Source organism: Hemicordylus capensis, chromosome 13 (genome assembly GCF_027244095.1).
Source record: "Hemicordylus capensis ecotype Gifberg chromosome 13, rHemCap1.1.pri, whole genome shotgun sequence".
NCBI classification, from domain to species: domain Eukaryota; kingdom Metazoa; phylum Chordata; class Lepidosauria; order Squamata; family Cordylidae; genus Hemicordylus; species Hemicordylus capensis.
In genome coordinates, this window is record NC_069669.1 from 11,698,680 (window position 1) to 11,725,058 (window position 26,379).

Sequence of the window (26,379 nt, forward strand, 5' to 3'; positions counted from 1 at the left end):
AAGATGCTAAAAGGCATCATTTCATACTGTGCAGGAGGAGGCACTGGCAAACCCCTCCTGTATTCTATCAAAGACAACCACAGGGCTCTGTGGGTGCCAGGAGTCGACACTGACCCAACGGCACAATGTCATCCTAGTGGTGGTGGCAGGATTTGCCCCATGTGAATCTTCAGGTTGTCTTGTCTGCTTCCACAGTTATGTATATAGTTATTTATCTTCCCCATTTCCAGACGGACTAGTTTGCAATTCCCCCCCCCCCCCCCCAAGATTTAATTCTAATTCCTCTTGTAAATACGTTACCTCCTTAGGGGCTGACAGGTTTCTTCGCTCCTCTTCTATTCAAATCTTTTTAGGGTGGTTATTTTTTTGGTGTGTGGTTGTATTTATTTAATTAATAAATTTGTATACCACCCACCACTGGAGTCTTTGGGCAGTTTGCGGCATAAAACAAACCAAGAATATTTTTTAAGGGATGTTAATGTTTGGTTTTTTTAAATAGAGTTCCATTGTATTTTAATTTCTGTTGCACACCTTTTGGAGGATTTATGAAAGGTAGCATAGATACTGGATAATAAAATGAATAAATACATATACATTTTGTAATGTGCTTTAGTTCTCATGCAGAGCACCTTTGCTAGGTAGGTAAAAAGGCAAATCCCATGCTAGAGATCATTAGGGAAGGGGTTGAAAACAAAACTGCCAGTATAGTAATGCCCCCATATAAATCTATGGGGTGACCGCACTTTGAATACTGCGTACAGTTCTGCTTAAGAAGGATATTGAAAAGCAGGGGCGTATCTAGGGTGGGGCAGGCAGGGCACGTGCCCCGGGCGCCACTTGAAGGGGGGTGCCATTTTTAAAAATTAAATATTTTGAAAAAATGTCTGCTGAAAAGAAAATGGCCACCGTGCATGCTCAAATGGCCTCTGTGAGGCCATAGGCCTCATGCAGGGTGTGGATCAATTGGATAAAAAGCAGTTTGTCTCCCTCTCTCATAGGGTCATCCATTGAGGCTAAATGCTGGGCGATTCAGGACAAACACATGTTGACACAAAAGTGCAGTTGAACTGTGGAACTCACTGCCACTGTGTGTGGTGATGGCCACCAATCTAGATGTTGTTGTTGTTGTTTTTAAGGATTTGAACAATGCATGGAGGATAGGCCTATCAACGGCCTATCAATCAGGATCAGAGGTGGCAAGCCTTTGAACACCAGATGCTAGAGAACAGTAATGGGAGGGAATGGATTTCCTCTTTCCCAACTCCCACCTGGCTGGCCACTGTGTGAAACAGGATGCTGGACTTAGGGGGCCTTTGGCCTGATCCAGCAGGGCTTTTTCTTATGTTCTTAGGTCTCCTTTATTGATCCCAGCTCTCTCTCTTTTTTTTAAAGAAACAAAACAAAAATCCCTCCTATCCTGTTCATCTTTAGTGTTAGGATTGGCTTTTAAAGCACAAAACAATAGCAAATCATCCAGACAGGATACCTCTAAAATATCACAATTATACACTGGAATATGGCATGGATTCAAAGTGTTTTAAGGGCCATCTATAAGGAACTGTCTTGCTGACGGTCCTGTTTTTGGAAATGAGAGAGCGAGAGCGAGAGCGAGAGCGAGAGAGAGAGAGAGAGAGAGAGAGAGAGAGAGAGAGCCCAGTCCGTTTATAGGTGACAGGGCTTTGGAATCTGCTCCCTGTTGAAATAAGAGCATCTCCTTCTCTGTTTGTTTCCAGGGAAATCCTGTTTTCTCAGGCTTTTAACTGAAGATTTTTAAATGTAATATGTTTTTATCTCTGATCTCGTTTTATGAATTTTAACTGTTTTATACTGTCTTAATATTTGTTGGGTTTTTAAAAATTTGTACACCGCCTAAAGATGTCTATATCAGGCGGCACAGAAATATTTCTTTACATTTCTAGCCCACCCTATACCCAAAGGTCTCAGAGCAGGTTACAATAAAACCAATATAAAACACAATTAAAATTCAGCATCATAAAGTCAAAAATACAGTAAAAAAAATAAATACAGTGCCTGAGAGGGGAAGAACCACTACATCTCTAGTCAAAGGCCAGGGTAAAGAGGTGCATCTTCACCTGAATGTGCACAGTGTCAAAGCTTGGCGCACCTCAGAGGGGGAGGGCATTCCACAGCCTCGGGGCCACCACAGAGAAAGCCCTCTCATGTGCCCCTACCCCTTTAACTGTGGACAATGGTGGCACAACCAAGAAACATGACAAATAAATAAATACATGAAATATATTCAGTGCTGCTGAATTTGAGAGCCAGCCGCCATGAATTCATTGCTGCATTCCTTTACTTGTTTCAAAAAAATCTGCTTCCCAGGCGTGTGGCTACCAAGGAGCACAGGGGGACTAGTGTTCTCAGGTTGCCCACAACCTGAGCACTTTCAGGGGCCACGGTCCGTCCCCCGCTTGTTTGCCTCTGCTCCCCCCACGCCCATAGCCACTAGCGACAAAATGGGTGTGCTGCCCTTTTTGCTGCTTTCACTCAGTGCATCATTTGCACACGGTTAGGGTTGGGTCAGGAGCATGCTTGGAGCAAGGCAGAGAAAGACGGCACCCAAACGGCACTTGAACGAATCGCAGAGTGGAAGAGTCAGAAGGGCAGTGAGCCCATCCTGCCAGTAGTGGCCACACCCCCTTGCAGGTGACATCACACACAGGGGGCATGGCCGGGCGTGCTTATATGGGCGTAAAGACAAACACAGGGTAGGGGGCCACAGGTAGAACCCATCCCGCAGCAGCCGGTGAGCTCCCTGTGTCCCTGTGGCTTCCCTTCAGTCCAGCTTTCACAAATTGTCACTAACAAAATCTAGATCCACAAGGTTCATTCTGACGGGGAAGTTTTAAAACTGCTGATGTATCACTTTGCTTAATGCGGTCCTAAATTAAACATGATTTCTCACCGTCATTATGTTTCAGGATGGCTCACATTCGCTATTATTATTATTATTATTATTATTATTATTATTATTATTATTTCCCTCCATTAAGGATGCTGTGTAGAGTGATGCTTCACAATCACCCCGAGCCCTCTGTGATGTGATATAGTTTCAGCTGCTTTTAATTTTCAAAAGCTTCTCTCTTGCCGGCAGAGATGAATGACTGGATAAACGGGATGTGCTGCAGCTGTCTTAGTGTCTAATGAAAACTGCACTGAGGTGACTCTTTTGTCATTGATTATTGGAGGAGGAGGGTATCCTTATGGCTCAGACAGCTTGAGCTTGCTGGCTGTAAGTTTTGGCTTGTGTCACTGCCTTCAGCAACTCCTTTGCATGGTGCTTTACATAGGAAGCTGCCATATCCTGAGTCAGACCCTTGGTCTATCTAGCTCAGTATTGTCTACCCAGACTGGCAGCGGCTTCTCCGAGGTTGCAGGCAGGAGTCTCTCTCAGCCCTATCTTGGAGATGCTGCCAGGGAGGGAACTTGGAACCTATATGCTCTTCCCAGAGCGGCTCCATCCCCTGAGGGGAATATCTTGCAGTGCTCACACTTCTAGTCTCCCTTTCATATGCAACCAGGGTGGACCCTGCTTAGCTAAGGGGACAAGTCATGCTTGCTACCACAAGACAATCTCTCCTCTTCTTACGTTTTATATGTTCTTAGGCAAGATCAAAGCTATAACACCATCCTTGGTTTCTTGACACTAACTGAAAATAACCTTTCGTCCATGTGCTATATTAGGGCCATAGAAACTTGCCCTATTCTGAGTCAGATCTTTGGTGCATCTAGATCAGTATTGCCTACAGTGACTGGTAGCAGCTCTCCATGGTTTCAGGCACCATGGAGACCTCCCTGGAGATGCTGCCAGGGAGGATTGAACCTGGGATCTTCTGCATGCCAAGCAGATGCTCAATGACTGAATTAAAGCTCCGTCCTCAAATGAAGCACAGGCGAAATTGACAAGGCTTTCCCTTGACCTTGTCAGTTTCTCTGGCTACTGTAGCTCAGTGGAAGATGAACATAGGAAGCTGCCTCCTTCCGAATGAGACCCTTGGTTCATCCAGCTCAGTGTTGCTTACACTGACAGGCAGCACCTGTCCAAGCTTTCACCGACCTACCTCGAGACACTGCCAGGGAGTGAACCTGGGACCTTTTACATGCAAGCTGATGATCTACCACAGAGTTCCATGATAGACTTAGAAAAGAATATTCACCAATGAATTTAATAGAATGGTTAGCATGATTCTCTGAAATATTCTTTTAAATTATAATTAATGCATTGGTGAATATTCTTTTCCAAGTCGATGACCCTTAAGGGGAATATCTTACAGTGCTCATACATGTAGTCACCCATCCAAATGAGAACCGAAGTGGACTCTGTTTAGCAAAGGGTACCATTCATGCTCACCACCACAAGACCAGCTCTCTCACTGCAATGCATCTATTGTATTGTAAACATATCTGTTGTAATTAATGTTATTCTGTCATGTCTGATGCCTTTATAGCTACTCTAGTTCTCTTTGTTCCATACTTACAAGTGACTAAAAGCCTCTCAATAACAATACATTGCTCCTTTCTGAATTGAAAGCTTCTCCAAGGTTGCAGGCAGGAGTCTCTTTCAGCCTGATCTGGAGATGCTGCCAGGGAGGGAACTTGGAACCTTCTGCATGCAAGCAGGCAGGTGCACTTCCAAAGTGGTCCCATCCGCCGAGGGGAATCTCTTCCTGTGCTCACACATGCAGTCTCCCATCCAAATGCAGACCAGGGCAGACCCTGCTTAGCAAAGGGGACAATTCATGCTTGCTGCCACAAGACCAAGACCACGGCCACAAGGTCTGTGATCAGATCTTTTAACTCTTTGCAAACAGTAGTTATTGGGGAGTGGTCTGGATTAGGAATGTTCCCCTTATGCCATTTCTTCCATCTACATCTTAAAGTTTCCTGTAGGTTATCTTGTTCTGTAAAGAGGCGCTCTTACCCCTGGACTTCTGGGCCAAAGTCCAGGGCCTTCACACCACCTGAGGCCTCCCAAGTCCTTTTTAGAGGCCGAACGGGGTGGGGAAAGAAACATTTGGGATGGGAATACGTTAAGTTGCAGGTTGATATGTTTCTGCTAGTGCATATTTGCATAAATAGACCTGTTTTATATTCCTACATTCTTGTGAGTTTAGTTGCTGTTTGTGCCCTCAAGAATGCACAAGTTAAAAATACTGTGTGTCATGGTGTGCGCTTAACTTTCAGCAGGAGGGGGGCATCCAGTGGGAGGGGGCATTTAGGTCCAGTCTCCAAAAACATATAGGTGCACCTCTGGTTTCGTATCCCTGTTCTCTTGCAGAAGCAACTCTGGAACAACTAGTTTGGGGGAGCAAAGAAGTGGCAAAGCATGTTATTGCAGGAGTGAGGGTTTTGCTACACATTAAGTACTTATAGAGGAAAGGTAATAAATGTTAGTTTACTTTATTTTCCTTATTAAGGAAGCTTGCTTGACATTTTTTTTATTTGTTTGTTTGTTTGTTTATCATATTTTTACATCGCCCAAAACTTACATCTCTAGGCAGTTTACAACAAGATTAAAAAGTAAAACATCAATTAAAAACAAAAGCAAAACAAAACAAATTTAAAAGCAAGAAATGTAAAACACAATTTAAATTTTTTAAAACCATATTCTAAAAACAACCTATACAGGAAAATAGATCGGGTTAGATTCCTCTTAGAAAATACTACCATTTTGGATTAGACCAAACCTTCAAGTCTGCATTCAAGGCTAGTTTTCTCTCCCTGTCCAAGAGCACTCAGTAGGGAAAGACTGGGCTGGGGAGAGAGGCCAGTACCTGGTCAGGTGAAGTCTGCAGGGGAGGTGAACCTTTCACACATGGTCTCACCCAGCCCACTTCCTGGCCAGGAAGGAAGTGAAGGAGTTCCTGGGAGGCTGGAGGAATCTCCTACCTAGCTGACTGCACCAGTTTCTGCTGCTTGTTTTAAGTTAGCATGTAAGTTCTGCTGCTTGTTTTAAGTTAGCATGCATGAGGCCTCTTTCAACAAATGAGGCCTTTTAAAGATAATGCTAGAGGGCCATAATATACTATGAGGCGTTTCTCCCGAGCAGTGAAGGGGGCACTGCTGGGAGACTGTATTGTCTGACACTTGGTATTAAAGACAGTCTGGTGGGCAGGGGAAAGAAAGGGGGGACAGAAAAGGGGGAGCAGAAAATAATTTGGGGGGACCAATTTGGGGGGACCAACCACTATCCTTTGCTACCTCGCCTTTGCTACCTCGCCCTTGTGGCAGGGAGATGATAGGATCTGTAGTCTAGCAACATCTTGGGGTCCCAGTTTGAGAACCCCTGCCTTAGATGATGGGGGGGGGGAATCATGAGAACAAGTATATTTGCACAATTCATCTTGTATTATGTTGGCCTCTATCACAAATCATCACTTTGGGGATATTAAAACTCCATGGTGGGAGACAGAAGGACTTCCCACCATCCTCCACCCCACAATCCAGCAGTTTTATTTGTAAGCTGCACTCCCTCTAACCCTGTCACTCATAACATAACCATTAGGCAGATGAAGTCAAACTGAATCACGTAAAATTACAGCAAATTACAGTAATCTGCAAATTATTAGCATTTTTATGAACCCTCTGTTTTTACCGAGATTGATATATGGAAGTTAGTTTTTTTTAAAAAAACCAACCAACCGACTCCTAAGAATAAAATGGAGCCAACAGTTTTTGTATTCAGAAGGTTAGAATACAATTTGATCTCAGAATGTTACTTGTGTCTATTTGAAAAAGAAAGGAAAAAGAAAGAGAACAACAGTTTATTCAAAACCAGTGTGTAGGGGTGAATGCATAATCCTGTTAATGAACTACTTGAGCCTAAAATTTGTAGTGCTCTTCAGATAAATGCAGGAATTGCTTTAGGAGGCTATCCTAAAGTTATATTTGCTAAGATGGCCAAATGTATATAGCCATGTATGTAAAATATGGGCCCACTCTGGGAAGAGTACCTGCCTGTTGCATGCTGAAGGTTCCTAGTTCCCTCCTCAGCGGCATCTCCAAGATAGGGCTGAGAGAGATTCCTGCCTGCAGCCTTGGAGAAGCCGCTGCCAGTCTGGGTAGACAACACTGAGCTAGATGGACCAATGGTCTGACTCAGCATATGGCAGCTTCCTATGTTCCTTTGTAACCCCTACAATAGGCAAGCAAAAAGGAACCATGAAATGCACCCTCCAACCAGAGATATCTAGCAACTTGCATTCTTATGTTACCAGATACTCTGTAACAGTGCTTTGACTTGCATATTAGCTTGTTTACCTGTTTCCTTAGGCTCCAAAGATGTCTGTTAATGGCTTTTAAGGCTGCAATATACCACTTGCGACAATCCCCGCAATTACCAACACACTTCCTGGTGTGAATAAGGGCTTTCCTAATCAGTAACTGTGAGTGGCACACCATGAACTCTTCTGCATTCTCACATAATCTTTAATTAACTGTTTTGATGTCTAAATGAGAAGATCAAACCCTTTCGCTTCATGCCCCCGAGTGTGGATTATACTGTGGAACATTAGATTGGCAGAGATAAGGTTTTGCTTCCCTTATTGGCACAAAGTAGCAAAGGAATTATCAAGTCAAGAGCTTGTATAGTAAGCTCCAAGACTCGTGTCCCTTAAAGGCCGGTCCTTTCAATCCTGTGTGCATCAAGTTGTGCCCATGTTGGATGTCGGGGGATCCCCCAACACCACCTGCACCCATGAAAAGGAAGTTTGCTGGGCTAGCATGGGAGATTGGGGGCCAAATGGCTTAACAGTCTCCCAGTCAACACAAGAGTGAAAGTTGAAGCAAGTTGAGAGGGGAAGCTGGATGCTCTGGATGCATCTATGCCTCAACCAGATGTTGAGCCAGTTCGCCATCAAACTGGACTGGCCCCAGTTCGGCTCAAGGTCAAGCCAACTCCCCCCACTAACCCGGGCTGTCTTGGGCCAGTTTGGGGTTTCTACCATTTTTAATTTTTAGCCTATTTTCCAGTAGGCTTATGAGATCACCTGGCATTGTGTCTGTGTGTGTCTGTCCATGTGTCCATGTGTGTGTGCCCCCCCCACATCAACTTCGCAACGCCTGGACCAATATGAACCAAATCGGGTACAGTTGTAAGGACACATAGGGACACCGCAACAGCTTAGTTTGTGGTGATGTCATCCACCCTGATCCAAGATGGAGGACGTGAAAACTTTTGAGGCACAAATGGGCTAACTTGTGAACCGCCTGTTTTGAACCAAATTGGCAGCAGCTGTAGGGACACATAGGGATGCCCTAATGGCATGGTGTGTGATGATGCCATCCACTCCAATTCAATGTGGCGGCCATGTGAACATCTGAGGTGCAAGCGGGCTAAGTTGTGGGCTGTCTAACCAATTTGAACCAAATTAGGTACAGTTGCAGTGAGTGACACACAGGGACACCTCAATGGCATAGTTTGTGATGATGTCATCCACCCTGATTCAAGATGGCGGACACATAAACTTTTGCGGCCCAAGAGCACTAACTTATGGACAGTCTAACTGATTTGAACCAAATTTAGTCCAGTTGTAGAGACAGTGAAAGGAACGTAGACTGATTAGTTTTTACTAGAACAATTTTTTTTAGACTCACCATTTCCAGGGGATGCTGCCGTGGCCAAGGGGAGGGTCTCTGGTGGTTTTCCCTCTTTCCCCCCACCAACCTCCCCCCAGTCTCTATAGGATCGTTTCCGCTTATTTTCGACTTGTTCCAGTCCTTTCTGATGAAACCCCAAACTGGCTCAAATTCGAGCCAAGCCAGGGGCTCTGTTTGGCAGGGTGTGTGTGAAACCGAACATGCCCGGTTTGGTTCGAGTCTGGGTTGGACTTAAACCAAAGCAGGCAAACCAGTTTTCCTCACACCCCTTCTCCCATGATCACCAACGTAGGTTGTACCAGTTGCCATTAACAGACCAAGGAGAATGTTACTCCTCAGTTTAGATGGGCTAAGGGTATTCTCCCCACTCCCTTCTCTACACTGCTCCAGATAGGGCATGTTAGTTTCCATTAGAAAATACTTGAGGCGAGTTTATCATAGTGCAAGCAGAGAGTTCAAAGAATTAAATGCACAGTCCCTGAGCATGTGCAGAGTCATCAACTTGTCTACAAGTTTGGTTATAAAATTTAAATAGATTCTATCAGCAGCTTGTGGAGTGATTCTCTTGCCCTTTTGTAGAAGGCGAGCAACAATCTAAGAAGTCTGTTGTTTCTTTATCATGGTGGCTGGCTGCGATGGCTTTTTCTTTATTTTCTTCTTCTCAGTGAGAACCATGTGGGGGCAGGGCGAGGTAGTCATTTCTGGAGTCAGCTGCTGTGTTGAAGAAGAAACCCTCCTGGTAATTTCAGAGAATATCCTAAACTTCAGTAGAAATTCCTCAGAATTCCCCACTCCTCATATTTCCCCTGGAGAAATTTCAGAGAATATATTTTGAGAGCACATTCTTCTCAGCTCTCCTTCCATATTTTATATTTTATAATTCATTTGCTATCACAATTATGTACTATAACCAAAGAAGCATTTTTTAAAAAAGTAAAAGTATGACCTTAACTTTTAGCCTCATTAATCAAAATTTGCCCTTGCCAATTAAATCTTGGCCCCAACTGATTATCAGCTGACTAGTCAACGGCTGGTGAGAGATTTGCTTTCCTGCGCTGTCTCGTCTCTTCCTCTCTTTTCCTTGTGTTTCACAAGTTCTAAAGGGAACATGATATTTTAACAGCTTGAGAGTGCTGTGCTTCTAAATCTTGTATGCTGTGTTCAAGTTTCTAAGTGACAGATAAACAAAACCAGTGATGCTAACGTGGCATTGGACATTATCGCTGTGTGATGGCTTCGTAACTTAAGTTGGTTAATGCAGAGCATAATCACATAGGGTCTACGCTTCTTTCTTTGGTGTGGTGCACTATTAACTATTAACATCATGGGAGTGTGCTTCTGCATTAAGAGGATAATCGGCCCCTTATTTTCTAAGCCATGAGCTTCCTGATGGCTTTTATTATTTAGACGCTTGCCTCTCACACATTCCAAGGAGGCTTTGCAAACTTGGCTACTCCCTAGTGCTAAGTAAATAACTTGGCCATTCTTCACACAGCTCTTTCCATCTAGGCGATGAGGGACTAACATTGAAAATATTTATCCATCTGTCTGTTTATATACCGCCTGACGTGTGCATCGCTAGGCAGTGTACGTAAGTTAAAAAACAGGTAATAAATGACATTGCAATTAGAATAATGGTGTGGGGTTTTAGGATGGGGTTCAATGGCAGCAGAGTGCAAATCAGATGTACTACTCGTGGAGGGAGAGGGTAAATGGGTTTCAAGGGACAAGGACATCTCTTTATTAATTGATTCTACCTTTGACTAGCCTAGCCTGCCACAGTTACATTTCTAGGCGGGGGCATAGCTAGGGGAGAGGGGGCCGTGTTCACCCCTCTTTCCAGCGGCCCCTCAGAGTGATGAGATAATGAAGAAAATAGGGGGTGGAGCTGGGGGACCCTCGGGAGTTTGGGGGCCCAGGTTCTTTCAACCCATCCGCTCAATTGTAGCTACAGTTCTGTTTCTGGGCAGTGTGGCTCCCAGTGGCTTCTGTGTTAGGAGAGGACATAAAAGGGGCAAAGTTTTCCAGACTTGTAACAATTAGGCTGTACTTCTGAGGCTCTGGTCCTGGGGCTACACCTTATCTGAAGTGTGACAGGTGGGGCTCCGGTGAAATTTGTCCCCCTTCAGCCATGAAACTCACCGGGTGACTCTGGGCCAGTCATGCCTCTCTCAGCCTATCCTACCTCACAGGGTTGTTGTGAGGATAAAAATAACCAAGTACACTGCTCTGAACTCCTCAGAGGAAGAGCGGGATATAAATGTAAATAAATAAATAAATAAATAAATAAAGTAAATCATGCAGAGCTACACTCAGCCTCCTGGGTGGAGGTGTGCTTTGTATGCAGACAGGTTTCTTTATTTATTTATTTACCTACCTACCTACCTTGCAGGCAGTTTTGGAAATTATGAACCACCTTGGTTGAAGAGACTAGTTCCATTTAACTTACCGGCAATTATCTATTATGGGTAAATACTTTCGCAGCTGAATGTTCACCAAACTAGGCATTAAGGATAATTTCTTAGGTTTATAATTATTCAGCAACAACAAAAAATTGCTGGATTTTGTATGCATCTATAGTCCTGCTAATTAGTGGTGGTGGTGGTGGAAGGAGGTCTGAATTTATGCTCATGGAGTCTAGGGTTGTGCTGCACAGATCAAAGAAGATACAGGAAGGCTATTTATCTGTTTATTTTTATCTTATTTTTAAATGGTCAGCAGTCCTTTTTAGTCAATTTCACCTACTCTCAGAGGCCCCCTCTGTCACCTATTCTGAATCCCAGTTTTCAAATTCTGGTTGTGTATGGACAGAACTTCCCTTCTACCTGGGAAGAGAAGTGGTTTTTCCAGGATAGGGAGTGGCTGTATCCTCTTTCTACACCCTTCCTTCACACTGTGCTTGCTTCACTTCTCTGCATTCTGTCTGCATCTAGACAGCTTTGCCACATTTCCCTCGTCCTGAGCTCCTCTTATGCCCCAAACGCAGAGGTTAAGAAGGTGAAGTTTTCCCATCACTTTATCTCCAAGCCTAGAACTTTGGGGAGAAAGTTGGCAACTTCATTCCAAAGGTGTGCCTGATGCCCTCTACTAATTTTGGGCACCTGTGGGGATGTTCAAAAGTTAAAGCATCATCACAACTACAGCCAGCTCTGATGCAGGTTCACTCAGCCATTCCCCAAAACTCCCCAAGTTTACTTCCCTAAGTAAAGCTGTCTCCTCCCCACACTTACAAGCCCCACTGAACACAGCGGGACCTGTTTCGGAGGCAACATGCCTAGAATTTGAGCAACCCCGTGGGGATCCTGTGCTCACCAGAAAGGAACCCTCCCTGTCTGTTTCATTCAAATCTCATCCCAGCTGTCAAAATGTGCTGCAGTGCTGTGTACAATACATCGTCCCGGATGTTAAGCACCCTTTTGAATTGCTCCCACTAACCATTTCAGGACAGATGTTTAAGATCAGACCGTTGGCACCAGGCAAGAAAAACGGCCTCAGATCGCGTGTATTTGAGGCACAGTTGACCCCGTGAAAAGCCTCACGCTTGTGTATGAATGCAATTCAATTCCAGCTCTAAAAGACACCCCACTTCTTCTTTTCTTTTTGGCCGTGGGGCACGCATCTTTTTGCAATGGCGTGTGTTCTCCCCACCAACCCCTCATTTCTGCAAAACTTGTCATCGCAGTTTCACAAGCTTCATTATTGGGCTAAGGTGGGCAGTGGCAATCTTATTTTCGGGGGCGGGGGGTAACAGGAGGAGGGGAAGAGAGGACCTCAGTTTGCTATAGGATCCAAGGTTGCAAAAACCTGCCCATACTCCCTTTAATAGGGCTCACTCGTAGATGGGTGTGCAGAGCCTATGCCTCGTTCCTCAGAAGTGTGCGCCAGGCGCCGAGCTCAGTGCAGCTTCTTCTTCCTCCCTAGAAGCGGGGTTCTCCAACTTGGCTCCTTCCCCAGATGTTGGTGGACCCCAATGCCCAGAGGCCGTTCTGCGGCCTGGGGATGGTGGGAGATCTGGGGTGCGCCGTTGGAGAGCCTCCGCGTTTTTGGATCGCGCGCTCAGGCCCATCGCGTCGTCCTCCTCGCCCGGTTCCAGTCCGGGCAGCAGCAGCAGCCGCTGCTCCCAGCTCTGCCCGGTTGCTTTCCGCGAGGATCGGCCGCAAACGGGGGCGGAGGGAAATGGCAAGAGAGCTAGGCTGTCACAGCGCAAGTCGCGCTACCGTCGGGGAGGCGCTCGGGCGGGGGACAAGCCCCCCCCCGTCGCTCCCCAAAACTCGGCTTGTCCACCGCCCCCATTGCTGTTTCAGAAATCTAAGGTGGGGGACGCAGCTCGCCCCCCACCATGCACTTGTCCCCCCCCCCCCATTGTGTCCTCCTGGTGCCGCCGCAGTGGAGGCGCTGCTGCCATCCGCGCACTGGGCCATCGAGGCGGTTTCTTAAGCTTGGGTCCCCAGCTGCTGTTGGGACTACGGCGCCCATCACCCCCAGCCACGGCCCTTGTGGTTGGGGGTGATGGGTGCTATAGTCCCAACAGCGACTGGGGACCCAAGCTTAAGAAACCCCGCCATCCATGCCTTCGCTGCGCCCACCCCCGCGCCGTCTCCCTCGCCTCCCGGCTGCCACTGTCGGAGGCGCGGGGGATGCGCCGCCGCCCCCGCTTCAAGGTCATCTCCTCCGCCGAGCCACTTCGCGGCGGCGGCGGCGCCAGCAATCCCACCCCCGCCCCCCCGCGCTGCCTGCCCGAGCGCCCGGGATCCCCCCCTCCCCCGCTGCTCCCCCAGGCGCGCGATCCAGGAGGCGGACGGGGCGGCCCCGGCAGAGCGGGACTCAGGGGCGCCTTCTCCCCGCGGGTGCTCCACGCACGCCAGGGCGCAGCAGCCAGCTGCTGCAGGGGCGGCCAGGCAAGGCACGCCCCCACCGCGGCGTCCAGCGGTTCGCCCGCCGCCGCCGCCGCTTCTCTCTTTCTTAGTCCTCCTTCCCAAAGGTGGTGGGATTGGAGCCACGGCGCTTGCGCACTGGCCGCCCCTGCTGGCGCCGGCTCCGCGGCTCCTGCGCAGCTCCCGCCGCGGTGCCAAGCGCGGCGCCCGCCCGCCCCGAAGAGCTGCTCCCGTGCGCGGCCGCGGGAGCGCACGCCAGCCCCACGCCCGCGCCTCTCCGCTTGATCTTTGCTGGCGGCGGCGGTGAGCCGGCTGGCCGGCCGTGGGGGCGCCCACGCTTGCGCGACAGCTGCGCGCGCTCCGCCTGCAGGGGGCTCCTCCGGGCGCGCAGCTGGCAGGCGGGCGGGCGGGCGGGAGAAGCTGACAGGCTCGCGGCTGCCGGGAAAGACGCCCCTTCGGAGATGCTAAGGGGAGGCACCGCCGCCGCCGCCGCGCGCGGCCAGCGGGACGACTTCGGCGTGTCCTCCGGCCGCCGCTGAAGGAGGAGGACCCCAGCGCCGCCGCGCTGCCCCTCCGAGGCGGACTTGCCCCGGACGCGCAAAGGGCACGAACTTTTCCCCGCGCCCCGCTACCTCAGGCAGCGGCTCCGCCGGCGGCGGGCAGAGACGGAGAGCGGCGACTCCGGCAGGACTCCACGGGCCCCCGCGCGGCTCTGCATGGTAAGTGGAGGGGCCCCGCGCTCCAGGTCTGGCCGGCGGGGCGCCCGCCCGGGCAAGTGCTGCGCGCGCAGTGGTGGGGCTTTTTTCCCCCTTTTCCCCTCTTGACAGGAGCAGGGGAAAGGGCGGGGCCAGCGGCAGTGGACCAACGGGCAGCCAATGGGGTGGCGGGTTCCGCCCCCTCGGCAAGAGGGAACTGGGGCAGCGGGTGGCAAACCGGGGTGGGGGGGGGGGCTCCGAGGGAGGCCGCCGTATTTACCCAAATACAAGACGACCCTGGATTTAAGACCCTGGCTTCTACCCAAATTCAAGACGACCCCTGGGTTTGAGACGGAGCCCCTTAAAAATAGGAGGTTAAATACAGGTTATGCCTATATTTACCCCCCTAAACGAAGAGGGTGGCTCTGCATTTAAGATGTCCCCCAGGTTGCTAACATTCCAGAAATTGGCAGGGTGGAACCTAGTCCTGGATTCAGGTAAATCCAGTGTTTCCAGAGTGGCCATAAATGGTGAGGTTCTTCCACAGGGGTGTATGTGTGTGGAGTGGGGGTTGTCCTGAGAGCAGAAAGGGGGCAGGTAGGACCTTCCCATTCTGTGGGCTCAGGCCAGGTTTGGTTATGCCTTAGGAAAGCTGGCCTCTCTCCCGTGGCTTTCTGTGGCATAGGGAGCAGCTGTGGCTCTTAACATATGGAGCATCTTTGCAAAGCATTCTGACTGAGAAGGAGGAATGGGGCCAAGTGTTTGGACTTTGCTAGGGATCTTGGCCTTGGGCCTGGGATTCTCTCTGCCCTATGTCCAGGTGACACTCCTGACTCCTAGGTTGGTCCCCAGAAGGTGACAACAGCCCTTAAACGTGAACAGTGGCAGGACCAGAAGAAAAACGGGGGCACAGAAGGGGCAAAGTGTGTGTTTGGGTGGGTGAGCTGTGTGCCCCATATTAGGTTTCTGAAACAGAAATGGGGTGGGGGCAAGCCACCTTTCTGGGGGGTGTTTGCCCCCCACTCCACCCAAATGTCCCCCATGGAATTTATTGTGGCTTAAAATAGTGTGAACAAGTGTTCTTACAAACAAATTTGGGCCAAATTGCCATGAATTGCAAGAGGTACGGTTAATGGTTGACTTTAGTTCATGAACGCTCATGCCATACATTTTTCTCTCTATGGCTAAATAAAAAGTGTTGCCAAAGTGTTGCCGTCCACCCCACAACGGCTGCATTTGGGGTGAGAATATGCCTCTGGTTCCAGACACAGAGCTCCCACATTGCATCTTTGGCCTAAATCTCTCACTCTTTAAGATGCCAAAAGATTCTTGGTGTCGTGGGCTGCACACAGCTACCCCTCTGCAAGTTGCTATCCTGAAGTGATATTCACCGCTATAGTTTTCTCCTCTCAATATCTCTCTCTCTGACTCCAAATCTGTGGTGTAATTCCATTGACATTTTAAAGATCCCGGAAGACCCAGATTCAGTTCATTTCTCTTGGGAGAAATTGTTACTAAACTACACAATCCAGCAAAAGTTGAGCAATCTTCAGCCCTGTTGATATCAAGGGGAAGAGAATTAAGCACCTGCCTAAACCTTTTTTTGTCTACAATCCCCGCTGGTACTATATTGGGCAGCAGTGATATAGGAAGATGCTGAAAGGCATAATCTCATACTGCCTGCGCAGGAGGAGGCAATGGTAACTCCCTCCTGTATTCTACCAAAGAAAACCACAGGGCTCTGTGGGTGCCAGGAGTCAAAATCGACTTGATGGCACACTTTACCTTTAAGCCTTTCTCACTGGCATCAATGAGATTTTAAAGTGTTGCTTACTGCTGAATGGATTGTTTCTGTAATTATTTTTAACAGACAACACATATATGGGAGGAAATGGCAAGAAGTCTTTGAAGGGTCTGCTTACATACTGGCTTGATAGAGAGTTGGGCTTTTGCATGTCCAGATTTGGCACTCTGGGAAATCTGATGCTACTCATCCAAGATAGAAAGAAGGAAAGAGAGAAAGAAAGAGGAACATAAAGGGAGGGAATGGATTCCAGAGTGGGCAGTGGCAAGTTCAGAACCATAAAGGACACACAGAAGTGAGAAATATAAATGTATGAAAAGCCTACTGTAATAATAATGCTATAATTGCAATAATGAGTTATGCAAAGTTATGAATGCATATGTTAAACTCTGAAAGAGAAAATGTAGCTAAAATAACATCTTGCTTTAATCACTTTGATTTGGAGGTGGTTTTGTGTGCATATTTGAGAAACACTTAATATTTCTTAAAAATAACACTCGACCTTCTAAAAAAGCCACTGAGGGGGGAAAAGATACTAGCAGTGCGGAGCTGTTGGTATCTAGCTTTCCCTAGAAACCATGTCTCTGCAATCCTTCAATACATTCTACCACAGTAGACAATTTTTCATCTTTTCTCTGTACTTCTCAGCCATTTTTCTATATATGTTCACATTACAGCCTGAAATGATACTATATAAACTACAGATTACAGCTTAACCCAGGTTCCCTTATTTGTCAGGGAGACATAGTTTCTGTTGTGTGACAAATGATAGATTTTGCATTTTTTTAATAGAAAGAAAAACAACCCTTTGTAGCAGTAACTCCCAGAGAGAATGCTTGACTAGCCTAGTATAATTCATAAAGCTGCCGAAACACATCTGACATAGATTTTCTTAAGAACAGATTTGAACATGCTGAGTATGTAGCTTGTCATATTAAAATTTCATTGTGTTTTCAGTTAGGGATAAGCTAAGGACATGGTCCCTCTAAACTTAAACTGTTAACTCCCATTGATGATTGTGGGATAGGTAAGTCCTGTATTTACCTGAAACGAAGACTAGGTTTTTTCCAAGTTATTTGATGTTAGAAATTGCAGGGGTGGGGGAGGGGGATCACCTTCAAATTTAGGGTCCTTTTCCTTTTGGGTAAATAGTATAACACATATTTAACCCATATGTTTAAAGCAGGTCATCTTCTATTCAGGTAAATACGGTATGGACTTGGTCTGGTGCTGAAATGAAATGTAAGTTAAAAGTGCTTCACTGGGGCTGGATCATTCTGAAAGATTTCTCTTGTAAATTTTATAGTCACAGACAGGGATCCACAGATTTAGGTCAAGCTCACTATCCAGCCATTTATTTGTGGCTGCCACCAATTCCCTTTCTTCCTTCAGATCCTTTTCTGGCAAACAGACAGGAGAGAAGTGGGTCTTCTGTCATTTGCACTGGGATAAAATGAATTCATTGCCTAGCTTCAAATGTCAATTTCAAAGGACTCTCTCTCTCTCTCTCTCTCTCTCTTACACACACACACACACACACCCTCTCAGTGGTTTTCCACGTTCCCTTATCAATTTCAACAAGCTACAAATGTTTGCATTTTTTTAAAAGGAAGCTTCCAAATATTCAGATAGGCTTTGCATATTGCTAAAAACCTTTGGCCATTGCTTATTCTATTCGGAGGTCTAGTGTTCATTTCAGATTTAGATATTTGGACCAAATATAATCTGATTTGAATATCCATCTAAAGCTTTGCACAGCTCTGTTGGTAACCCCGGGAAGTAGTTGGGGAGCAGGGAGCGTGGTGGGGGGACGGACACTGACACACATGCTCAGAAAGGTGTGGCCAAAGATAAACCAGATTGGTGCTAAATGAATGTGTTTATGGAGGATTGATGGGGCAGCAAGACTAATATTACTTGCTAGAGCAGGGGTAGGTAATCTTGGCTTAGGGGGTGATGGCATGGGGATGATGGGAGTTGTAGTTCAGCAACAGCTGGAGAGCCAAGGTTGTCTACTCCTGTGCTGGAGATTCCTTCTGCTTTATACCATTGCTTCCCACAGCTTCAGTTGTGTCGCTGTCATTGCACACCACTGAAACTGATTGGCAGTAGTTCCGCAGCAGCCAGAACAACTTCCTTGGCACATAATTAATCTTTGGAACTCACTGTCTAGATGCGGTGGGCACAAGCCATGGCTATTAGCTGGACAGAACTTCCGTGAGGCAGTATACCTCTGAATGGCAGTTGCTGGGAGACAGGAGTGGAGAAGGGCTAGGGTTGTTTCCTTCATGTCCTGGTCGTGGGCTTCTTAGAAGTATCTGGCTAATTATTGGTGAAATATGAACTGGACATATTCAATATGAACTGGACATATTGGGCAGATGTCCAGTCCAGCAGTGCTCTTGTGTATTTGTGGTAGACCACACCAATATTTCTTGTGGGTACCGGCAGCAGTCATGATTGCTGCATCGTATTTGGAGTTCCTCTGTTCTTAATTCCTGTGTTGGGTTGGTTACATTTTTGTTTTCAAAAGTGAATTTCATTCTGTCAATAGAGTGCCTGTATATATGTCCCTATATCTTCACCTGTACATCTGTAAAGCCAGTGGGTCTACAGTGGCAGCTTATGGTGCTAAGATCATGTTGATTGGATCTTGTAAGCTGATGTGTTGAATAATGAATTTATTCCAAAAGGAAACTGTATTTGACACTAGAAAATACTTCTGGGATGCTGGGATTTCATGGTGATGCATAGCAGGAGTGCTGAAATGCATATAAAATTCTGAAGGGTACAAAAAAGAAGTTATTTCCTTTGACGTGTGGCATGGATTTAAGTTAAATGGGCAGCGTCCGTTGCCAGGAGGTACAAGGAATGACATCAAAAATTAAGTCAGGAAATATGATTCCTCTGCTCATAGAAATGTTACGTGGGGACTGTAATTCATATGGAGACTTTTGAGGGTAGAACTAGATGATGTGCTTCTCTTATAGAACATATGCAGAGGAAGCACAATAAGGAAGAATCCCAGCTGTGCCCTGAGACCAGAAGCAAGCTTATTGGGTATGGTGGAGGTGTTTTTTTGCAGGGAGAATCAGCAGGAGATGTTAAAACAGCCCTCCCCTGCAAATGCTCCCTCCAACCAGTTCCCATTGTCCCATCCTATGTGGGCAAAGCATTGATTCATTCTTATATTTAACAGGGGGAGAGCAACTGTCCCTGTTTAGCTTTGCACAGTATCCTTCCCAGTGACTGTTGCTGGTGTCTTCTTGCTTCTTTTTAGATCGCAAGTCCATTTGGGAAGGGAACCATTTTCTTATTCCTTTTCTGTTGTTTTAGAATTTTTTGTTGAAAAGCAGTATAGTATCATTAGCCATTAAGATGACATGCATAGCTAATAAAGACAACTAAAGCAAGACAGAGAAAGAAGTCTCATGACAGTTGAGTTTGATGGCAAAGTGCAAATTTGTTTCCAGCCGTTCCCATCCCTAGTCTGACTGTTTAGCCACAGATAGGCCCTGCATGTTCTTAAGACCTATATAGTCTAAAACAGTGCTCAATCTAACAGGGATCCCCAGATGTTCTTCAGTACAACTCCCAGAATCCCCAGCCAAAGGCCATTGGAGCAGGGAATGCTGGGAGTTGTAGTGAACAACATCTGGGAATCCCTGAGGGAACATCTGGGAATCCCTGAAGGAACAGTGGTCTGGGTCTGGTCAGAGCCTGGGTAGGAAATCACTTGGGAAGCCAATGTGTCCCATCATGAGGTCCATGATGGAAGAAAGGTGGTATAGAAATGTACTAAATTTACATAAACCATGAGCTCGTGATAAAGATGTTCTGAGAGGGAAGGAGCACCTTCAAGCCATGGTGAGTTTTCTTTGTCATTGTGGTTTATCTTACATATCATTGGTCTGTGTAATCTTCTTTGAAGGAAGCAAGAGACAAGGGTAAATGTTTCATGACCACTTGAAATAATATACTGATGATCGTCAGAGATAAAGAACTGGAATGATTTCTTAGATTAACCTCCTGTTGTAATTAGGGAGCAAATGTTTCCAGAACCTGCAACAGATTGGATCAGTGAGTTTTGACATAGCATAAGTATTTCATGTATGTTCGTAGCTGCAAGATTCCTATATTTATAATTTTAAGGTGTGGTTGGTATGGCTAGGCTTAATTGGGGGTGATTTTATATTTAGCTGCATGGTGGCAGTGGGGAAATGTCTTGACTAGCAAGCCAGAGGTTGCCGGTTTGAATCCCCCCTGGTATGTTTCCCAGACTATGGGTAACACCTATATCGTATTGGGTAGCAGCGATATAGGAAGATGCTGAAAGGCATTATCTCACACTGTGTGGGAGATAATGGTAACCCCCTCCTGTATTCTACCAAAGAAAACCACAGGGCTCTGTGGCTGCCACGAGTCGACACCGACTCGACAGCACACTTTACCTTTACATATTGTACGCTGTTTTTGCATAGGCTATTATTTGCTAGCATCTAGGCTACTTAGTCATGACTAAGCACCATTGAAACCAATGAAAAAAGTTAGTCATGACTAACTGAAGTCCCATTAATTTATTTCAGTGGGAAATAGTTATTAACAGTCTGCTGAAAAAAATAGTGCAAAGATTTAAGTACTCACTTTTTTGGATTGTTCTTTCTTAATAGGAAAACTTTATGGGACAGATTTTTCATTTAATTGTTGCATGCCATATCATGGTGAGTAGGGATCTGTGTGCAGGTCCTGGGTGCAAAAAGGGGACATGCATTTTGGCATAGACATGCATTATTAGAAGACAGGGACCCAACAATATCCCTGGCGGTTGCTAAATTTTGTTATACATTGACCAAACTAAGAGAAGCTAGAGCACAGCAATCGGTTACTGTCAAAGATTCCTGATTTTATATATTTGATGACATTTTAGACTTTGTTTCCATTATTGTTTTCTCTTTTTACTGTGTATATTCTGTGTATATTGATATTTGATCTAAGATCATAAATAAATAAACAAACAAATGCATAATTGGTTGTGCTTGAACCTTAATTGAAACAAACATCAACAATGTGTTGTTTTTCTGTCAAAGCTCTGCAAATGGATTGTTTTGGTCTAAAAAGTAAATGCATGAATTTGTCCCAGGATCGAAAGAGATAACTGAATCACAGCTCACCCTTTCTAATGGGGAGAAGGTTAAATGTTTTCCATTGGGGTACATGAAAAATAATGTGGCTTCTTCACTTTCCAATATGTCCATGCTATTACAGCCACACAATTGGGGGTTTTAAGTATATGTATTGTTTCCACAATAAGGTCTTGCTTCAGGTGAGGTCTTGCTTCTCTTTTGGAGAAACCTGAAATGCAGTGCAACTGGTGATAACACATGTATTACTAAAATAACCCATGAACCAGAAATTGAAAGGCTGTATTGTAAAGGTTATGCACAGGTGGCAGAACTGAAATTGTACATTCAACCCTGAACTTCTTATTTACTGCTCTCTGTGGTCTACTAACCTTGACATTTTAGCCAAATATGATTACTGGGTGAGAATAGAGATGGTAGATTCTCTCTCTCGTTGTAATTTGCGTACCCCCCCCGCCTTTTTTTTTCTTGCTGGGTGGTAGTGATGGGGAGCGGAAAGCTCAAAGTATTTTGAGAGGATTTATTCATCAAACACAGGGAAGGTAAACTACAGCTTGTGAATCAAACCGATACCCTGCTCTTCCATAAACCAATTATATTTCTAGTGTTCCCCATATTTTTCATGGCGAGGGCACAGATTTTTAATGGATTAAAACTGGAAGTGTTCTTTACTCTTGTGCTCTAAAACAACCACCACCACCCCTCGGGATGCTTATGAAATCTACCTCTCCTGGAATCCACCAACCTGGATTTTGAGGTTCTGATGAACTTCAAACGTTTACTGTAGTGAAACTTAAGGTATCTCCTGCTACCCGGTAAGTGAGCAAAGAGGCATCTTTTAAAAGTGGTAATTCTCTTTATTTAGCAGAGAGAGAGCAACTGGACCACTCCGTGCCCAGCACAGCATCCCTTCAGTCGCTCTTGCCGGTGTCTGTCTTACGTTTCTTTTTGAGATTGTGAGCCCTTTGGGGACAGGGAGCCATTTAAAAAAATAAAATTATTTACTTTATTTCTATAAAGTAAACCACTTTGGGAAACTTCTGTTGAAAAGTGTTATATAAATATTTGTCGTCTCAACATTGGTTATTGTTAGGAGGTATGTTTCTGGATTTTTGCAAGTTGAATCAATCAGCATTGTTACTCCCATTTTTTTGTCTCTTTGCAGTAAATACCTGTTAAAAACAGATGAGAAATTTATTTCTATTTGCAGAAGAGTGAAACTGCACATCTTTCAAAAAGATAGAAAGAAAGAACCTCAATACAAGCACTTCTAAAAATCACAAATGCTTAATAATAATAAAAAAATTTCCCCACCGCCCAATTTAGGGTACATGTTGTCTATCCCTTTGGTTCAAAATCCGGAAGTCCTGCCAGAATTCAGCTGAACTAGAGCTTAACCAAAAATAGTCCTAGGAGTAATTTTGACAAAAGTTGAAGGTTCGAGTGTGGTGGTGGTGGTGATGGAGAAACTAAACAAGAGAAACTTCAGGAGTGAGTGAGAAATTCTCCTAAAACCAACTAAGATAACCAGAGGAGATGCATTTGCAGTTACCACTGTATCTTCTGGCGGTGACTCAGTTGTGAGCCTTTATTGTAGCTGCCCTGGGGCTGTGGAACACCCTCCCTACTGGAGTTAGAGCTTCAATGCATTCAGAAGTGCGTTGAAGACACACTTGTTCAGTCAGGCTTTTAGTTGAATTTTAAATCTGATTTTGATTTTAATTATTTGTTTGAGCTGTTGATTTTAATATTTATAGATATTTTAATCAATTGCCAACTGGCTTGAGATCTAGTTAGTATATAAATAAAACAAACAAACCAAAACAAAACAAAATCTTGAGTGAGGCAACTTACTGCTGTTTGTGGCAACAGAGGGCGCTGTTTTTCTTTTCAGTCTGTGCGGTGTCTTCGCAGGTGGCAACAGAAACAGGCTGCAAGGGCTTGACTGCTTGTGCTCCGTCTGGTGGCCATTTCCATTTCCAGAATGCCGCTGGGATAATGCTGCGAAACTTATGCGGAGTCAGACCCTTAGTTCATCTAGGTCAATATTGTCTACACTGACTTACAGGAGTTCTCCAAGGTTTCAGGCAGGGGTTTCTCCCATCTCTACTTGGAGAAGATGCTTCCAGGGATTGAACTCGGGAGCTTCTTCATGGAAAGCAAGTGTACCACTGAGTTACGGTCTCATCCCTTAAGTGTAATAACCTAGAGCAGACTGTGAACCCATCCAGATTCAAATCAAGGGGAGCCCTGCTTAGCAAAGGGGACATTTCATGCTCACTGCTACAAGACTGGTTCTCCAATGGACATTGTGGGGGGAGGGAATAAATAGATTTCTCTTTATCCCCATTGCAAGCAACATATTTTGAAGGGAAAGGGCAGCAAATAAAGATCTGATTAAATCCTCCTCTGACTATTCTAGTCTAGGCACCATGGCTAAATTTCTAGTCACCATGGCTCCCTGATACCTGGGATTTGTCATGCCTTGGCTTTAGGAGAAGTTGCCTGAACTAGCCTGGATTTGGGGGCTGGGCAGATAAATTTTCAGAATTATAATCTCCCCTTCCTCCAAAATCCCCCAAACTGTTATTTTTTCTTCATTTGAGGATTTGCTGGGGGAAATGAGGGGGATGCTTTTGTCAAGTGTATGAACAGTGCTTTGAAGGTCAACATTTCGGTGCCCCATTGTGCAGGGTTTGCTCTGAGAATCCCTGCTGGTGGCAGGTGGGTGCTGTGAACCCTCCAGTAGCCTTGAAGGGAAGGGTAGGGAAGGGAAGATTGTGCTGTCAAGTCAGTGTCGATGCCTGGCAACCACAGAGCCATGTGGTTTTCTTGGTAGAATACAGGAGGGGTTGACCAAGGCCATCTCCCGTGCAGTATGAGATGATGCCTTTCAGCACCTTCCTATATCACTGCTGCCCAATATAGGAGTTTCCCATATTCTGCTAAACACACCAGCGGGGATTCGAACCAACAGCCTCCTGCTCTCCAGACAGGTTGTTTCTTCACGGCACCATTAGGTAGCCCCAGTAGCCTTGAAACACTGGGGGAATCTAGCTGTTTCCAGTTGCTGCAGACTCTGATATGGAGGGAAGGGGTCCTGTTTGGATGAGCACTAGTTACGGCATACAAGGCTCCAGGAAGAGCACAGGTGAAAATTCTGTGGAAACTTCAGAAATGAGATGTGTTCGGATCCTTTCACGGTTGCCCAATTTTAATAAGTGAGCCACTTGAAAAAGCTCCCTGTTGAAAGGCAGCATATAAATACCAAAGGGTACAAATACGCAAAATAAATATTAGCTATTCCATTTTCAATAAATATTCAAGTTTCAAATGTTGATATTTCCCACAGATCTCATGTTTATGCCATTATTTCATCTCGGCTGCCGTTTCTAAGCATAATAATAATTTTAAATTGTTTCAAAGGAGGATCAAACTGGACAGTTGCCTCTCCTTCAAGTTTGTCTAGATGTCACCATGGGCAGGTGGTATCACTGGCCCAATGACTCTGAGGAGGAGTGTGTTGGAGGCCCTGGAGGAACAGTGATGTGAAAAGTCCTCTTAGGAACTTAAGAAGCTGCCTTACGCAGAGCTGGGCCATTACTCCGTCTAGCTCAGTGTGTTGTCTACACTGACTGGCAGCAGCTCTTGAAGGTTTCAAGCAGGAGTCTTTCCCAGCCCTACCTGGGGATGCTTCCAGGGATTGAACCTGGCGCCTTCTGCATGCAAAGCAGATGCTCTACCTCTGAGCATGGCCCCATCCCCTAAAGGGAATATCTTGCACTCAGCAGGCTTATGCAACTGTATGGACTCCAAGGCAGATACCAGTCTGGGACCCAGTGGCCAGGCCCTTGTGTGGAGGCCAGAGGAAACACTGCCCACAGGGCCTTTGCCTGGAGTTTCCTGATTGCTTCTTGAGTGAACTCTTCCTGAACCTACAGAGTTCTGATGCTCAAGGACTAGACCGCAGGCACGCTTAGAGGTGCGCCCATGTGTCATACAGCTGGACTCTGTGTGCTAGTGCTGGGCTCCATTCTGGAACAGGTAATGCCCAACGTTTTTATGGACACAGTGAGTCTGTTTACACACACAGGCAAGTCCGAGCTAAGGCAGCCAAGCGGACTCTTGGCTGAGCGTGTGAACCTGTGGGAGCTGAACGGCTGCTGGTGCTGCCACGGCAGCAAACCCACCTGTGGAGCCAGCCTCTTAAATAGAAAGCAAGGTGGGCCCTGCTTAGCAAAGGTGATAGTGAGTATGAACGGCCCCAAGACTGGCTTTCCACTCCTCTCTTTCAACTTCTCTTGTTGTTGCTCTTGGCTTCAGGCTTGTGGTGGATAAAGAGAATAGCAGCCATAACGCATGCCCTCGTCACCTCTCGGCTGGACTACTGCAATGCGCTCTGCCTGGGGTTGCCTTTGAAGATGGCTCGGAAGCTTCAGCTGGCTCAAAATGCCGCAGCCTGGCTGCTTATGGGCAGCAGAAAATATGATCAGGCTTCTCCTTTGCTGAGGTTGCTGCATTGGCTGCTAGTTCGTTTCCGGGTCCAGTTCAAGGTGCTGGTTATCACCTATAAAACGCTTCAGGGCTTGGCGCCTGCGTACCTTCAGGATCGCCTCTTCCGTCCAACTTTGACCCACCCTGTGAGGTCATCTCAGGAAGGCCTTCTCAGAGTTCCAGGCCCAGGGGAGGGACGTGGGGCCCGTGCCCGTGGGAGGGCCTTCTCTGTGGCAGCCCCCTCCTTATGGAACACTCTGCCTCCTGAGATTCATAATGCCTTCTCCCTTCTGTCCTTTAAGAAGCTTCTGAAAACTTATCTATTTTGCCAGGTTTTTAGTTTTTAATGTGTTTGTGTGTGTGGTTCCCCACCCTTGTCTTCATTGTTTTTAATTTATGTAAACTGCCTTGAGTCTAGGGAAGTCATGTGGTCAATAAATTTGCTAAATAAATAAATAAAATAGTAGCCTTCCAGAAAGTGTGCTGTTGAGCTCTAGGCAAAGAGGCAAAGGCTCTTTTCTTCACCTAGGCAGACGGAGTATATTCTGCAACTCACAGGACAGTTTTGGTTTGATCCAGATTCCACTTACAAATTCATAATTTTAAGAGCGAGCGTTCTTTTTTTTTTTTAACTGCTTTTTGTTAAGAGCATTGAATGACTTAAGGAAAAGAATACAGAAAATGGTCCATTGCACACTCTTCCTCCTCAGGAAGAACATCAGAAGGCATTCCAGCTACCACTTGTAGTTAAG

At 46.0% G+C, this 26,379-nt stretch overlaps 1 protein-coding gene across 15 annotated transcripts in view; it reads left to right on the forward strand.

Annotated features, from left to right (window-relative positions):
• Positions 1 to 26,379, forward strand: part of RBFOX1 (RNA binding fox-1 homolog 1) — a 1,664,339-nt gene that overhangs the window by 515,843 nt on the left and 1,122,117 nt on the right. Inside the window, exon 1 of one of the 15 annotated variants that reach the window (XM_053276049.1) lies at positions 13,590 to 14,212. The exons of the other annotated variants lie outside the window; for them this stretch is intronic. Coding sequence (XP_053132024.1) covers positions 14,210 to 14,212 — 3 coding nt within the window. The 5' untranslated portion in view covers positions 13,590 to 14,209. Of the gene's footprint in view, positions 1 to 13,589; positions 14,213 to 26,379 lie in introns of those variants that run through there. 15 annotated transcript variants of the gene reach the window in all.